Source organism: Trachurus japonicus, chromosome 11 (genome assembly GCF_045865225.1).
Source record: "Trachurus japonicus isolate A0001 chromosome 11, Traja_1.0".
Lineage (NCBI taxonomy): Eukaryota > Metazoa > Chordata > Actinopteri > Carangiformes > Carangidae > Trachurus > Trachurus japonicus.
In genome coordinates this window covers 3,867,158-3,882,098 of record NC_140917.1, presented here as the reverse complement: position 1 = coordinate 3,882,098, position 14,941 = coordinate 3,867,158, and the positions used below count along the sequence as shown (strand labels likewise).

Genomic DNA, 14,941 nt, shown 5'->3' with positions numbered 1-14,941 from the left:
AGAAGACTTAGATATAAATAACACATAGCCTACTTATATATTAACCCATCAGAGTAGATTTGTTAGTTAGTACATCATTTTTATTTTAAAGGTTAAAATAATTGCCTCTCAAGTATCTCTTGTCACATGGAAAAATATTAAACTTTGATTTCTCTTCTTGCCTCTGAATATTGGTGTATATTTATATTATAGTATAGTGTCCATAGCCACTATTCAAAATAAAACACTATAAAAAAAATTATAATAAAAACAGCATGCCAAAAAACACTCAGATGAAAAATAAACAAATTATCTTTAGACAAATGACAAATGAGGCATATTATTGAAAATATGTTTAATGATATCAGCAAAAATAGACACAAAAAAAAAATCTTTGGATCTGTAGCAAGGTCGGGGTCAGTTTTACTTCAACTCAACTTATACTCAAAAATAAACACTTATTATATTTCATAATGTGAACAAAAAATGAATTTACTGCAACCCTGCTGCATCAGTTCGTCCACACAGTGTAATGAAAATCTGATTTAACTGTGACCTGTTTAACTTTATCTAAAGAGAAACAAAACTGTGATGATAAATTAGCCCAATTTATCCAATTATCTTTGTCAATTCTTATATTTTAAGCCAAGAAAATACTATTTCATATGCATGCCTATGTACAGTATAAAAAAAAACAGTATAAAGTTTTTATTCCAAAGTACATGAAATGAACTACAACAGGTAACTGAAGAACTAATAACTGAAAACTAAAAAAGGTGTAAATGCTTCACCGTGGATCCAGAGTTCACATGATCGGACAGGTCTCCATCCTGCCTCCGGACTGAGAGGGAAAGTCGACAAAGTCAGTATCATACAAACATATAACATACAAGTTAGTATCATCACACAATAAAATACAGATTTATTACACAAAAAGAGAAGTTATTGATCATCTGTCGGCCCTCACCTTGCGCGGGGTGCTGGCGCTGAAGACGTAGGAGTGAGGAGAAGACAGTAAACCCTCGGAGAGGCCGCCGCTCCGGAACGAGCGCGAGGCCGAGCTCACGGAGCAGTTGCTGGATTTGTCCGAGGGAAGTCCGCAGGAGCCGCAGACCACGGTCCGGCTGCGCAGGTTGTACTCGCTGTCCCCGCAGGTGCTGTGAGCCACCTGCTGATCAATCAATCAATCAATCAATACAGGTCAACAACAACTAAAATAACAACTTTTCTAATATGTAAAAGTCAAAATCCTCTGGTTGTAGATTCTCGGATGTGCAACTGGCCTCAATATTTCTGCTTTGTTATATTATATGAATAAAACTGCACTGCAAAAACTCAAAGTCTCACCAAGAATGTCATTTCTAGTCAAAACAAATCTCATTCTACTTAAAATAAGACTCATCACATTAAAAGCAGCTTGTTTTTAGACACTTTTTACTTCTTTCAAGCAGATTTTCACTTGAAATAAGTAGAAAAATCTGAAAGTGGAGCAAGTTTTTCTTTCTTATTACAAGCACAGAACACTTGCTTTCACTGGCAGATTTTTCTACTTATTTCAAGTGAAAATGTGTTTGAAACAAGTGAAAATTATCTAAAAACAAGTTAATTTTAGGTGATGAGTCTTATTTTAAGTGGAAAGAGTTTAGTTTTGACCAGAAATGAGACATTTTGACAGGAAATAAGACAAATATTCTTGGAAAGATTTTGAGTTTTTGCAGTGTGGTGCCTGATTATCTAAGAAATTAATTGATACTGGAATAGAACTGTTGGCTGCAGCCTAAATACAAATATTTTGTGAAAACCTTTACAAAAGCAAAGTTAAATTGTCATGTTAAAGGACAATTCCGGGCGAATTCAACTCGAGGCTGTTTTCTTTTCCTAACATTTTAAACTGCCCTCTGCATGTAAAACAGTTGGGAGGATGAAGATGTAAAGCTTGTCAACGTACTGTCTTCATTTAATGCTTTGTAAAAGACATACATGATAAATATTAGTGTAAATGTTAAGAATCTGGAGTTTATTAAAGTTGATCTTATGAATGTACATTGAATAAGATTCATGATACTGTAAAAATACTTGTGTTAAACACTCTACTGCCACCTACAGAGCAAAGTGTGTGTCCACATAAAGCATTAATGACAATTCTGGGCAAATTCAACTCGGGCTGTATTTTCCTAACATTTTAGGTCTAAAAGAAGGAATCTGAAGATTTTCAGTTTAATTGCTCCTGTTTTGCGGTAGTTGTGTCTGTCCCCGCGTCGCCACGGCAGCGATGAATGGGAGTGGATTGAAGTTCTGCTGCTTAGGCTGTTTCCATCCCTCAAAGCCACAGACAGCGTCAGATGGCGACTCAAACATGCACCCAGAAGTTTATTTACTTCAAGCAAGTCAAGAGTTGAGTTCATTAATGCTTCATGTGGACACACTTTGCTCTGTAGGTGGCAGTAGAGTGTTTAACACAAGTATTTTTTACAGTATCATGAATCTAATTCAATGTGCATTCATAAGATCAACTAAACTCCAGATTCTTAACATTTATAATAACATTTATCACGTACCGTATGTCTTTTTACATTTACAAAGCATTAAATAAAGACAATATACACAGACACTTTAGGGATTATTTTAGACCAAACTCGACAAGCTTTACATCTTCATTCTCTCAACTGTTTTACATGCAAAGGGCAGTTTTCAATATGTTATAAAATGTTTATCCATTAAGTGTTTTAAAAGGTGCTTAAAGAAACATTTATTTACTCACCTGTAACTTTTGCAGTATTGGTATCAGTTACTTTTAACTTTGTATATGTATTTGCTTGTACTTTTGCCTCTTCGTGCACTATATGTTATCTATCTTTGATTTGTGCACACCTTATTTTATTCTTCTTGTGCAAAATAAACCATTGAAACATCAGCTGCTTTCTGACTTTTAGATGTTAATTAATTCTATTTAAGATTGTGATGTGTTTTATTTTTCTCACCATGTCATCGTCTTCCTCTTCGAACTGTGTGCGGGTAACTTTCCTCATCGCCATTTCCTGGAGGAGAAATTAAAAAAGCATCACAGAGTTTATTTATTCACTTATAAACCTGCAGTGTTTTTAAGTATAAACGTGTGCAGTCATGGTTGTAATAAAGATGTCGTAGCTACTTCTCCACTGGCGCTGATCAGAGTCGTCTGGAACACGTCTCCGGTTCCCCAGGACGACTGCGTCTTCCACAGCAGGTCGGAGGGGGGGTTGTGGGCTCCGCCTCCTCCAGAGGCCCAGACCTGAACCACACAGACGAGACAGCAGGTGAGACAGCTGCAACTCTGTTTTTATTTTTATTTTAATTTGTACTATTTGAGTGAAGGTGCTGCTGCTGCTCACCGTGACCCTGTGTCCGGCCTTCAGGGTGAACTTCGCCGGGAACTTGAAGGAGATGGCGGCACCGTTTCCCACCTGTCTCCGCAGCTGCCAGTTCCCCAGGTTCTGATCCTGCAGAAAGCAAAAAGGTTGATTCAAGATTCAAGATTCAAGAAACCTTTATTATCATCGTACTAGTGGTGAAACGACACTTAATTCGGCAACAATATATATCGAAATAGGAGTGATGGCTTGTTGCAAAGTGCATTAAAAATGATCTCATAATTAAAGCCCCTGTACGGAGCTTTTAACTGGATACGCAAAAGTCTCTGATTTCTGCTGATGTGTCTCTGTTACCTACAACAGTAAATGAGCCCATCAGTGTGAAGATACGCTATTTCTAAGTCGTCTAATTCTATACCTCTGGAAGGCATGGTTGGGTCGGATCACTGACGAAACAATACAAATAGATACATTACGCTGCTAAAAAAAAACAAAAAAAAACAAGTCCCATCTTCTTTCCGACGTTTCCAAAACAAATCTACACGCGCCGGCCAGACAAACGTCTTCATGACAGTGGGAAATGCCAAAATCAACACTAAATGAAAAGTCTGTACAGGGGCTTTAAGAAAGATAAAAACATTGGTGCAAATATAAGAAGAAAAAAAATTCTTCTGAGGGGAAAAAACTGTTTCTCAGCCTGTTTGTGTGGAAGTTTGGATGAAAAGTCAGAACATCCCAGGAGATAATACAATGGAACCATGCAAAACATTGGGCTCCCTGGTTTAAAATGTCTTTTAATGTGAACAGTTCATCAAGTGGAAGATGAAACGATCTCCAAAAGACATAAAGTTAAACATGAAACACTCTTTTTTCTCAATATTTGAATCAAAATCAGTGTGTTATTTTAGTTTTCTACAGTTTCAGAGTGAAAAAGGGAAACAAAGCGGCAGCCTGCAGAAGAATGGGAAACCCAGGAGACTTGAGCTCTCAGAGAACTTTGACCAAGGTATCAGACAAGATATTTACTATTTACACAACTATGCAGGGGGGGCAGACCTTTGCTGAGGGACATTTTCCTTTTCTAGCAGTTTGAACATGGAAAAGATGGAAATAAAAACAAAAATACTGTATATAGTTTACACTGCAAAAACTCAAAATCTTACCAAGAATATTTGTCTTATTTCTAATCAAAACAAATCTCATTATACTCAAAATAAGACTCATCACATTAAAAAGTAGCTCGTTTTTAGACACTTTTTACTTCTTTCAAGCAGATTTCCACTTGAAATAAGAAGAAAAATCTGATAATGGAGCAAGTTTTTACAAAAAGTACAAAAATCTTACTTTCACTGGCAGATTTTTCTACTTATTTCAAGTGAAAATACGTTTGAAACAAGTGAAAATTATCTAAAAACAAGTTAATTTTTAGGAGATGAGTCTTATTTTAAGTGAAAAGAGTTTAGTTTTGACTAGAAATGAGACATTTTGACAAGAAATAAGACAAATATTCTTGGAAAGATTTTGAGTTTTTGCAGTGTAAAATGTAACAGGAATGTTTCATCTGTAGCTTTATGTCTTTTGGAGATCATTTCATCTTCCACTCAATGAACTGTTGTGCACATTAACATAAACTTTAAACTTTTGCATGACACTATGAGATGTAAAAATCCCATCATATTCATCGTCTCACCTCATCTGCTTTGTTGCTGAGTCGGACGTATTTCCCGTCCAGGTCGACCTCGTCCACGGTGACGCGTCCGCTGGCCGACGCCTGCTGGGTGATGCGGGTGCGCGCCACGGCTCCGCCCGCGAAGCTGGAGGCCTCGCTGTCCGTGTCGTTGGGCCGGCGCCTCTTGGCCGGAGTGCCGTGATGCCCGCTGCAGTGGAGCGACGACCTGGAGTGAGAGTGAGACCCCGACCCCCCCGACGACGCCACCGCCCCCGCCGCCGACGTAGAGGAACGACTTCCTGTCACTCTGGTGGGCGGAGGACTGGGAGACAGACGCAGCCTGAAGGGACAGGAAGTGATGTTTATGGACAGAAGTGTAATGGAGGACGAAAGCTCAGTGGGAACAGCATCTTCTAAATGTGTGAGATAGATATAAAACCATTCAATTTAAAGGGATAGTTCAACATTTTTGGCAAATTGGCCCATTGCCATAATCCCTATAGTCATAGCAGTAGTAGGTTCGTTACCTTTAATTGTTGGTGCAAGCTATTTTTTAGAACGGCGGAGCAGAGCCGTGAGCTGCTCAGAGCTACGCTACGGAGGCTCATTATGGGATTTCTTGGTTTCCCTCATCAAACTCATCAAATACACAATCCAACAACTCCACAACGCTCTGGTGGACAAGTTGTGACCTGCACATTCACCACACTATGAGATAATAACACAACGTTACCAGACAGAGTTGTTTTAGAGGGAAATTCATGCAAAACCGCTGATGCTCGTTGCCTTCAGGGACAGTTTTTCATCAAGCAGTCTCTGAATTTCCCTCTAAAACAACTCTGTGTGGTAACGTTGTGTTATTATCTCATAGCGTGGTGAATGTGCAGGTCACAACTTGTCCACCAGAGCGTTGTGGAGTTGTTGGATTGTGTATTTGATGAGTTTGATGAGGGAAACCAAGAAGCCTCCATAGCGTCTGAGCAGCTCACGGCTCTGCTCCGCCGTTCTAAAAATAGCTTGCACCGACAATTAAAGGTAACAAACCTACTGCTATGACTATAGGGATTATAGCAATGGGCCTATTTGCCAAAATGTTGAACTATCCCTTTAACCTTAGCTGCATCTCACAATGCTTTCATCAAAGGGATTGACTGAGTATCACATATCACAAGGTGAAAGGATTTTAGGGGGTTACTAACTGTCAAATTTGGTTGATGTATCGTTTTGGAAAAGAAAAGAAAAGAAAAAAGTTACTAATAAAAAAACTAAAGTGTTTTCATTGAATGTATTATTTGTATGTTGATAATCCAAAAATTTTTCTTTTTCTTTTAGGATGACTTTTAACATCAGTCCAGGGACAACAGGTGCAAAATAGCCTTTTGGCTAATTCTGGCATGTTTATATTTGTTTAAATGTTTTTATTAATGTGCAATGTCCCTGATCCTTAAACCTTTAAATAAATAAAAATAACAGACAGCAGCAGAGGGAGCTGGGGGGCAACAGACCTCTGCTCCTCCCCCTCCAGCAGCTTCCTGTAGGCGCAGATCTCCATGTCCAGCGCCAGCTTCACGTCCAGCAGCTCCTGGTACTCGTCCAGCTGCTGCTGCATCCGCTGCCTCATCTCCGCCATCTCTCTGTCCTTGTCCCCCAGCAGACGCCGCGTCGTGTCCCGCTCCCGGGACAGGGCGTCCTCCAGGTCCCGCACCTTGGCCTCACGGGCCGCCAGCTGGACCACACGCAGGGAATCGAACAGTTATCACCCGAGTATCAACAACACACAGCTTGGGAATTAGTTGGTTGGTTAGTTAGCGATTCTGTAAATTCGATTTTTAATAAAAACACAGTGGAGTTATGACATCCTGAGTCATTTATATTCACTTTTCAAAAATACTAATCATATCTCCTCTGTAATTGTAGTTGATTGTTAAACTTTTCTATTTGTATTCAAGTATTCTCAGTTTTATCTCTGATATGTTGTTTTTTTGTGGCCCAAAACATTTCAGCTTGGGGAAAAAGTTGAAGCTACATGACGTTACCTGTCTGTTTTTCTCTCTGTGTGTTTTATCTGTTTATGTATTCATTTATTTCTTTTCTTTCTTAAAAAAAAAGAAGAAAAAAATATATAAACAGTATATTGAACAGTATACAGAAAGATGAGATAAAAAAGTAACAGATGAGCCAGGGGTAAAATAGCCAACATTAAATAAAAAGGTTGTAAATGGTACAAAAATGTAATGTTTTAAAGGCCTTTAGATTTGCTGAATTAGTCGCCTAACTTAAAATAATGCTCTATGTCTTTGGAAAACAACAAACGAAGGGGTTTTATTATTAAATTTAGTTTTATGAATAAATAATTTGGCCAAAAAATAAAAACAAATTTATCAAAAAGTAACATTTTCCTTCTCTGGCCGTGGCCTTCAGTCAATCCGGATGCGAGATCGATTGATGGAGCGATTGTGTTGGTCTGAGACGCTGTGATCCACAGTGACATCTAGTGGTGGTGAGTGTTTACACAACATTTAAACAACCAAACTTCATAATAACTGTTGGTTATAAAAAGGCTAAAAGTGACTTTTTGGAAGAAAATATAGAGTTATATTGATTTATATTACACATTTAGTGCAAAAGTGACTGAATAGACAAATGAACTGGAGCTTTTTCATAGAATTAATTGAAAAATCTTGGGTTTTGTTTTTAAAATTTGCAATAAAATGAATAAAGAGTAATGTAATGCAACTTTTTCTATAGATCCTGAAGTGTTGTGACGTGAAGATAAACATCTAACATGATCATTTAGTTTTCTTTGTTAGTTAGTTTAGTGCCAACCTGTTTCTGCAGCTGGCTGAGCTGAGATGACGTGGACTCCAGACGGATGCGGGTCTGCTGCAGCTCCTCGTGTGCAGCTCCCACCAGGTGGCTGCTGCGGTCTGCAGACTGACGGGCGCAGTCCAGCTGACCGACAGAGAGAGAGAAACAACAACAACAACAACAAGGTAAGAAGAAGTTCCTCCATACGACACCGGCTGTCACCTCACACTGTGTTGTCAGGTTCATTAGTGTCTGGATGTGAAACTGCACACATGCTGCTGCAAAGCAAAGACGATGCGTTCCTATCTGATGATGTTATGACTGAACATAGATAGATAGATAGATAGATAGATAGATAGATAGATAGATAGATAGATAGATAGATAGATAGATAGATAGATAGATAGATAGATAGATAGATAGATAGATAGATAGATAGATAGATTGATAGATAGATTGATAGATTGATAGATAGAGATAGATAAATACTTTATTAATCCCGAAGGAAATTCATCTGTCAGCTGCTCCAAACATTCTGAAAGAAAGTACTTAGCTAATGTAGACAGATGTAGTAGCAATAATATAAAAGAATAAAATAAAATATAAAATATACCTATATATATATACAAACTATCACCTATATAGTATATGCATACATATATATGTACACATATACACACACACTCTCATATAAAAGAAATACAGTTCATAAAATGTCAGGTGTTGGTGTGATGACCCTTTAATTTACAGGCCGTTAGTTAGCTACGTGATAATGTCAAGAAATAGCCAAGAAATAACAATAATAGCGTAGTAATGTCATGTTTTTCATAAAGGCAATAGATTACACATGCTTTTCACACTTTGAAGTTTTTGGGAACGGCCAGAATCTTTCTCCACCAAGTCCTTGGCAATTGACTGTTATTTCTGGGCGATTTCTACTCAATCAATCGCGATTACTTGTTATTTCCAGGGCCCAGTTGTTCAAAAGGTGTACTAATCTGGATAAAAAGACTCCATCTGGTTGGGCTGGTAAAATAAATGTAAAAAAGCAAATATACAGTACATTAGTGAAATTGTGAATATTTCCCCATGTGTTTCAAATTCAAAATTTCAAAATTTCATTAAATTCAGTTTGGGGAAAAGTTTTTCAGTTGTAGAATATTCACAAGTTAACTTTATTTACTAATCATTGTTATGGTTTAAAAATTAGGTGCAAAATATAAATCAATAGCCTATGTACATGTATAAATACTACATTATAAATATTGTTTATTTGACCAGTTTAAACATAATTTTAATCACATTTTGTTCCTGAGTCCACCCGACTGCTGGGATCAGAATAATCCTGTTTTTTTTTGTTTTTTTTGTATCAAAGTTTTCCCGATCCTACTAAAAAGTTTTAAACAACACAAACTTGATCCAGATGAAAACCAAGATTGGATTATGTGATCTGATCCGATCTCAGAATCCGTTTTTGGTTTTGAAACAACCCATTTCCAAGATTTGATCCAATCCATTATCCAAAATCCGATCAGATTACCTTTGAACAACTGGGCCCTGGATTTCTTCCCGGCCTGTAAATTAAAGGGTTATACCGATATTAATCTTCCACTTTCTTTTGTTGGCCCACCTTGGTGTTGAAGGTTTTCTCGACTTCCTCCTTGTACAGTTTGATCTGCAGTTCGTGCTGGTTGCGCATCTCCGTCAGCGCCTCGGACAGTTTGCTCTCAAAGTCCTGCTGGTGGCCGTTGTCCAGCTCCACCATGCGAGACTCGTGGCGCCGCTTTGTCTCCCGCAGTTCCTGTTGGACAGTCGCCAAAACAAATCTTATCAATAAGAAAGAAAGAAAGAAAGAAAGGAAGAGAAGGTGGAGAGAAAGTTTCTATCTATTTTTTCTCATAGTTTTACTCAGATTCTCTTTGTTTTACTTCGGTTTTAAGTCTTTTATCCCATCTCTTCTTATCTTATTGTATCTCATCTTATCTATTTTTATCATGTATACCCGCTTTTTATTTATTTTATCTAATTAACTGCGTCCTGCATTTTAACTTGTATTGCAGCCTGTGTTGCTTTGTCACTTGGGCCGGTCCATCTATTATGATTTTATGGCATTTGTGACCTGTCTTTTAAAGGGATAGTTCAACATTTTGGCAAATTGGCCCTTTGCCATAATCCCTACAGTCATAGCAGTAGGTTCGTTACCTTTAATTGTCGGTGCAAGCTATTATTACCAGACAGAGTTGTTTTAGGTAAATGCCCCCGATGGGAAAAGCACACATTTTGCATGAATTTACTCCTAAAACAACTCTGTCTAGTAATAATAGCTTGCACCGACAATTAAAGGTAACAAACCTACTGCTATGACTATAGGGATTATGGCAATGGGACAATTTGCCAAAATGTTGAACTATCCCTTATTGCCTAAATGACGTTTTGTGAAGCACTTTGTAAACTTGTGTTTTTAAAGGGTGTTATATAAATAAAGTTATTATTATCACTATGATGATGATGAGTCTTCAGACCTCCGAGTGGAGATTCTTCTGAAACTCCAGCTCTTCCTTCAGAGTCTGGATGCGATTCTCTCCGTCCACCCTGCGCAGCATCTCATCCTGCAGCTGCTTCCTGGCATCGTTCAGACTGGTGTCCAGCTAAAAAAAGAAAAAAGAAAAGAAAAAAATGCAACAGGAACTTGAACTTTTATTACAAAGCAAAATGACACAACAAAAAGAAACACAAAAATAGGCAGCACAATGAAGACATGTACAGTCAGTGGGCAAAAGGCAGCCGAGGCCTTTAATCACGATGTCTGAGCTCAAGCTTTGGGCCATGACAGACGGAGAGAGAAGCCAGCTGAACACAGTGAATGACTTAGTGGTGAAGTTAAAAACTAGTTCTGCATTTGCAACTGAATCCTTAATTGATAAACGTAGATTTAGTATCACGAATCAGAGTCTGTGTATTTCTGCCATTTGTTGAAAAGAAACAGCATTGGAAAACTAAGAACACTATAGGACAATAAGACAGTAAGACAAAACTGTTAAAACCTATAAATAAATATGATAAATAACAGACAGTAGAATAGAAAAGACAATTGTGGGGTAAAACACACACAGGAGGATTGTGCAGGGGGACGGACTGGAAGCAGATCATCAATCATGGAGAGATTGAGCCCAGATGTGTTTCCACTGAGTGTTACAGTAAAGCTCATGTGGTTGAGTTTACCTTGGCGACCTGGGTCTTCAGGTCCCGGTTTTCCACATCCAGGTTTCGCTTCTCGCCCAGAGCCGTGGTCAGGGAGGCGTCCTTGGAGTTGAGCAGAGCCTCCAGATCCTTCAGCCTCTGCAGCGCTCCGATCAGTTCAGACTCCTTCTTGGTGTTTCTGTAAGAAGACGAAAGAAAAAAGAGCGTTAGGTGTTGAGCTCCTGCATTGTGGTTTAAATTTAAAGGGATAGTTCAACATTTTAGCAAATTGGCCCATTGCCATAATCCCTATAGTCATAGCAGTAGGTTTGTTACCTTTGATTGTCGGTGCAAGCTATTTTTAGAACGGCGGAGCAGAGCCGTGAGCTGCTCAGAGCTACGCTACGGAGGCTCATTATGGGATTTCTTGGTTTCCCTCATCAAACTCATCAAATACACAATCCAACAACTCCACAACGCTCTGGTGGACAAGTTGTGACCTGCACATTCACCACGCTATGAGATAATAACACAACGTTACCAGACAGAGTTGTTTTAGAGGGAAATTCATGCAAAACCAGCTGATGCACGTTGCCTTCAGGGACAGTTTTTCATCAAGCAGTCTCTGTATTTCCCTCTAAAACAACTCTGTCTGGTAACGTTGTGTTATTATCTCATAGCGTGGTGAATGTGCAGGTCACAACTTGTCCACCAGAGCGTTGTGGAGTTGTTGGATTGTGTATTTGATGAGTTTGATGAGGGAAACCAAGAAATCCCATGAGCCTCCGCTCGCTGCTCTGCTCTGCCGTTCTAAAAATAGCTTGCACCAACAATTAAAGGTAACGAACCTACTGCTATGACTATAGGGATTATGGCAATTGGCCAATTTGCCAGAATGTTGAACTATCCCTTTAACATCAAACAAGGAGATTGAGATGCATTTAATCAATCAAACATGGTCAGACACTGATGTTCCCCTTGTGATTTAAGAACCAAGAGAAACTGAGTCACCACCACAGTTTCCCCTAAGAAACTAAAAAAAAAAAAACTCTCCTATCTGATCTATTTTTATTTCTGAAGGCTGCAGCGCTGACGGAGCAGCAGGGGAAAGACCTCGGTGCATATGACTCACAGGCCTCAGTGAGCCACCGGCCTCCTCCATGTCCCGTGTATCTGCTCGCCACAAACCACAGCCTGCTGGTGTTTGGCTGAGGCGCTGCCATGGAGACGGCTTGGCCTTAGCCAAACACACACACACACACACACACAACAGCCACCATCTCAATATTTATGGAAAAATAATGGAGGGAAGACGGGAGCCCTCTAAACACTGCCACGTATTGTGTGTGTGTGTGTGTGTGTAATGATTGCTTTGGTGAAGGAGGAGAAACTTTGAGGAAAGAGTTAGTCATCAGGCTCTGGATGTGGCAGCATGGGAAGGAGAAGGAGACGCCACCGAGTGGAAGTCCAACCAGCATCAGGCTGCAGTGAGCAATGTGGAGGGTATGCTGCTGAGAAACCAGCTAGGGAGTGGCAGCGGCAGCGGCGGCAGAAAGTAAAGTTAGAGGCATCATCAAGTCAACGAGCGACTGAGATGTTTCAGTTATGTCCATTTGTTTGGGGTAGAAATCGGACATTTGTTTGAAACTTTAACTGGTGTAAAGCTTAAACTTAGAAAAAAAAGAAGATATAATTGTCCTATATGATGAGAAAAGCCTTAAGGGCAAGGAAAACGTTTGTTGAATCTTTGAATTTTCATCCGAAAAATACTACATTCATAAAAATGGACCTCAAAAAACCAAGGATTGAGGAATTCAAAATAGAAATCCACCACTACATCCAAACATTACATGATATGAGAAACTGGAAAGCTATAAAAACATTTATAAATCATTAAAAGCCCTCTGTATGATTATTTGAAACGTTAACGCCTATTTTTCTTTTCATTACAATTGGGTAAATAGATGTATATATGCATATATATTTAGTTAGATTTTTGATTTTTTTGGTGATGGTTTTGTCTTTTTTAGACTCTCACACTCATGCACAAACAGATGCACCGGAGGAGGATTTCAGACGCCTCGGGGCGGCGGCAGCTTCCTCTCATGATCACCAGATAACAAACATCTCTGGATCACTGAGGTTCTTTTTATTTAGGGATTATAAAGTAGATTTGTTTAATCATTTATACCCCCCCAAAAAACAAACATATTTGTGCACATGTGCAGAAGAAATAAACCCACTACAGTTATTTTTTACTTCATATTTTCCATTGAAGGTTTGATTGCTTTAGACCAGAGGTGCCAAACTCATTTTAGTTCAGGGGCCGTGTACAGCGCAATTTGATCTCAAGTGGGCCGGACCAATGAAATAACAGCATAATAACCTATAAATAACGAGAACACTACATATTCCCTTTGTTTTGGTGCAAAGAAACCCTCCGTTTTACAAAACATGTTATGAGCAACCGGAAATTTCTTGAGAAAAACACTGGTGATTTCAACAGTATTATGCCCCTTCTATTACTTAACTTCTGCCTCAGGGGAGATAAGAAATAAAGCGAGAGGCCGAGGTGAGTCAGCTGCATCACACTCGCTCTGTGATTCACTTTCACAACATCACAGTGACTCGGATCGTTTTAGTTTTGCTTCTTATCACTTCTTACAAACACACAGGGCTGGTTCAAAGGAATTCAGGGCCCCTAACATGAGGGGAAAGGGGGGGGGGCACCCGGCACACCCCCGGCACTAGGGGTGTACAGCCAGTGCACTATTCGTATTCGTATTCGTATTCGGAATCGGATTCTTTTAAAAAAAACTCAGAGTTCGGATTTGTATTTGGGAAGGAACCGGAAGTGGGCACACTTACTTCAGCCGAGCTAGCTGGCTAACTTCCGCTTACTACCTCTCGGCTAACTAGAACGGGAATAAAATAATTGAATCGTGCGGCTCTTCTAGACTTTCCAAACGTAATCGGACTGAATGGATCAAATTCTGGTAGTGAAACGAATCATTTCGCGGAGGTTGTGACACTCCAAAAAAATGATCCACCGTTTTACAGCCGCTTCTTTGTTGTCTATGAGAAAAATGCTAAGTTGTTTAACGGTGACCCTGGAAGTATCGGAGAGCCCTTTCCTGTCTACTGTGATGCAATGCATGCTGGGAGTTGCTGTTTCTTAGCAACCCTAACGTGAACTAGACACAAACGAATTGGTAATGTGCTGTTGCTGATCCAAATGTTTCTTTTTCTTTAGAATAACGCTCCCGAATAATGAAGAGAAACTTCGGACAGCAAAACTATTCGAGATCAAAGCATTATTCGTGTACTTTCCGAATACGTCTTTCGAGTTTGGGTACACCCACCTGGCCTTCAGCTCCTTGTAGTCCTCCTTCAGCTTCCCCAGCTCCAGCTGCAGCCGAGCTCGCTCCTTGGCCACCGAGTCCAGAGTCTGGCGAGCGTCGGCCAGCTCCGTCTCGTAGGCGGCCTTCAGCCCCGTCAGCTCGCGGCTCACCTCCGTCTCCGACTCGGTGATGCGCAGGCGCAGGCCGGCGTTCTCCGCCTCCAGCGAGCGCACCTTGTCGATGTAGACGGCCAGGCGGTCGTTGAGGTTGCACAGGTCCTCCTTCTCCTGGAGCCGCGTGATGCGGTTGGGGGACAGCGCCGCGTTCGCGCCTCGGGGAGTGTTCTTGGGCGTCGCCATTGCACCTTTTTTTTTCGGCTGTTGGCATGGAAACAGAGGTGGTTATCCAAACCTTCTGGACCCCAAAATCAATTTGTTAAAGCAGAAGTAAGCGGAATATTTGTGTTAATATAAGTCTTAAATAGTTCTATCTTCCGACAGCAATCCCTTCTATAGAGTGTTTGGTCTGAAACACGGGTCTGTCAGTCACTCTGCTCTGAGCCGAGGAGAAAACTTTCCTTGTATCCTACAACCTTTAACCAATGAGGAGAGAGA

General features: G+C 39.9%; 1 protein-coding gene across 2 annotated transcripts; it reads right to left on the bottom strand.

Moving 5' to 3' along the window:
- Nucleotides 1-324: 324 nt before the first annotated feature.
- Nucleotides 325-14,753, bottom strand: LOC146977929 (lamin-A-like). 2 transcript variants are annotated; one of them, XM_085790699.1, is made up of 12 exons: nt 14,349-14,751; nt 11,029-11,185; nt 10,329-10,454; nt 9,437-9,607; nt 7,825-7,950; nt 6,504-6,724; nt 5,020-5,338; nt 3,351-3,458; nt 3,131-3,250; nt 2,961-3,017; nt 947-1,147; nt 325-820 (listed from the first exon to the last, which is right to left on the bottom strand). In XM_085790699.1, the coding sequence occupies exons 1-12, from the start codon at nt 14,684-14,686 to the stop codon at nt 785-787; spliced, it is 1,980 nt and encodes a 659-aa protein (XP_085646825.1). In that variant the 5' UTR covers nt 14,687-14,751; the 3' UTR covers nt 325-784. The 2 variants fall into 2 exon arrangements, with proteins under 2 accessions (XP_085646825.1, XP_085646824.1); XM_085790698.1 differs by having other exon boundaries at nt 623-820; nt 947-1,150; nt 14,349-14,753.
- Between the last annotated feature and the right edge of the window lie 188 nt (nt 14,754-14,941).

Coding starts and splice junctions, on each gene's coding strand:
- LOC146977929 (XM_085790698.1), bottom strand. CDS start 14,686: ATGGCGACGCCCAAGAACACTCCCCGAGGCGCGAACGCGGCGCTGTCC. Junction 11,186..14,348: donor TACAAGGAGCTGAAGGCCAG/GTGGGTGTACCC, acceptor GTCTTCTTACAG/AAACACCAAGAAGGAGTCTG. Junction 1,151..2,960: donor AAGAGGAAGACGATGACATG/GTGAGAAAAATA, acceptor TTGATTGATCAG/CAGGTGGCTCACAGCACCTG.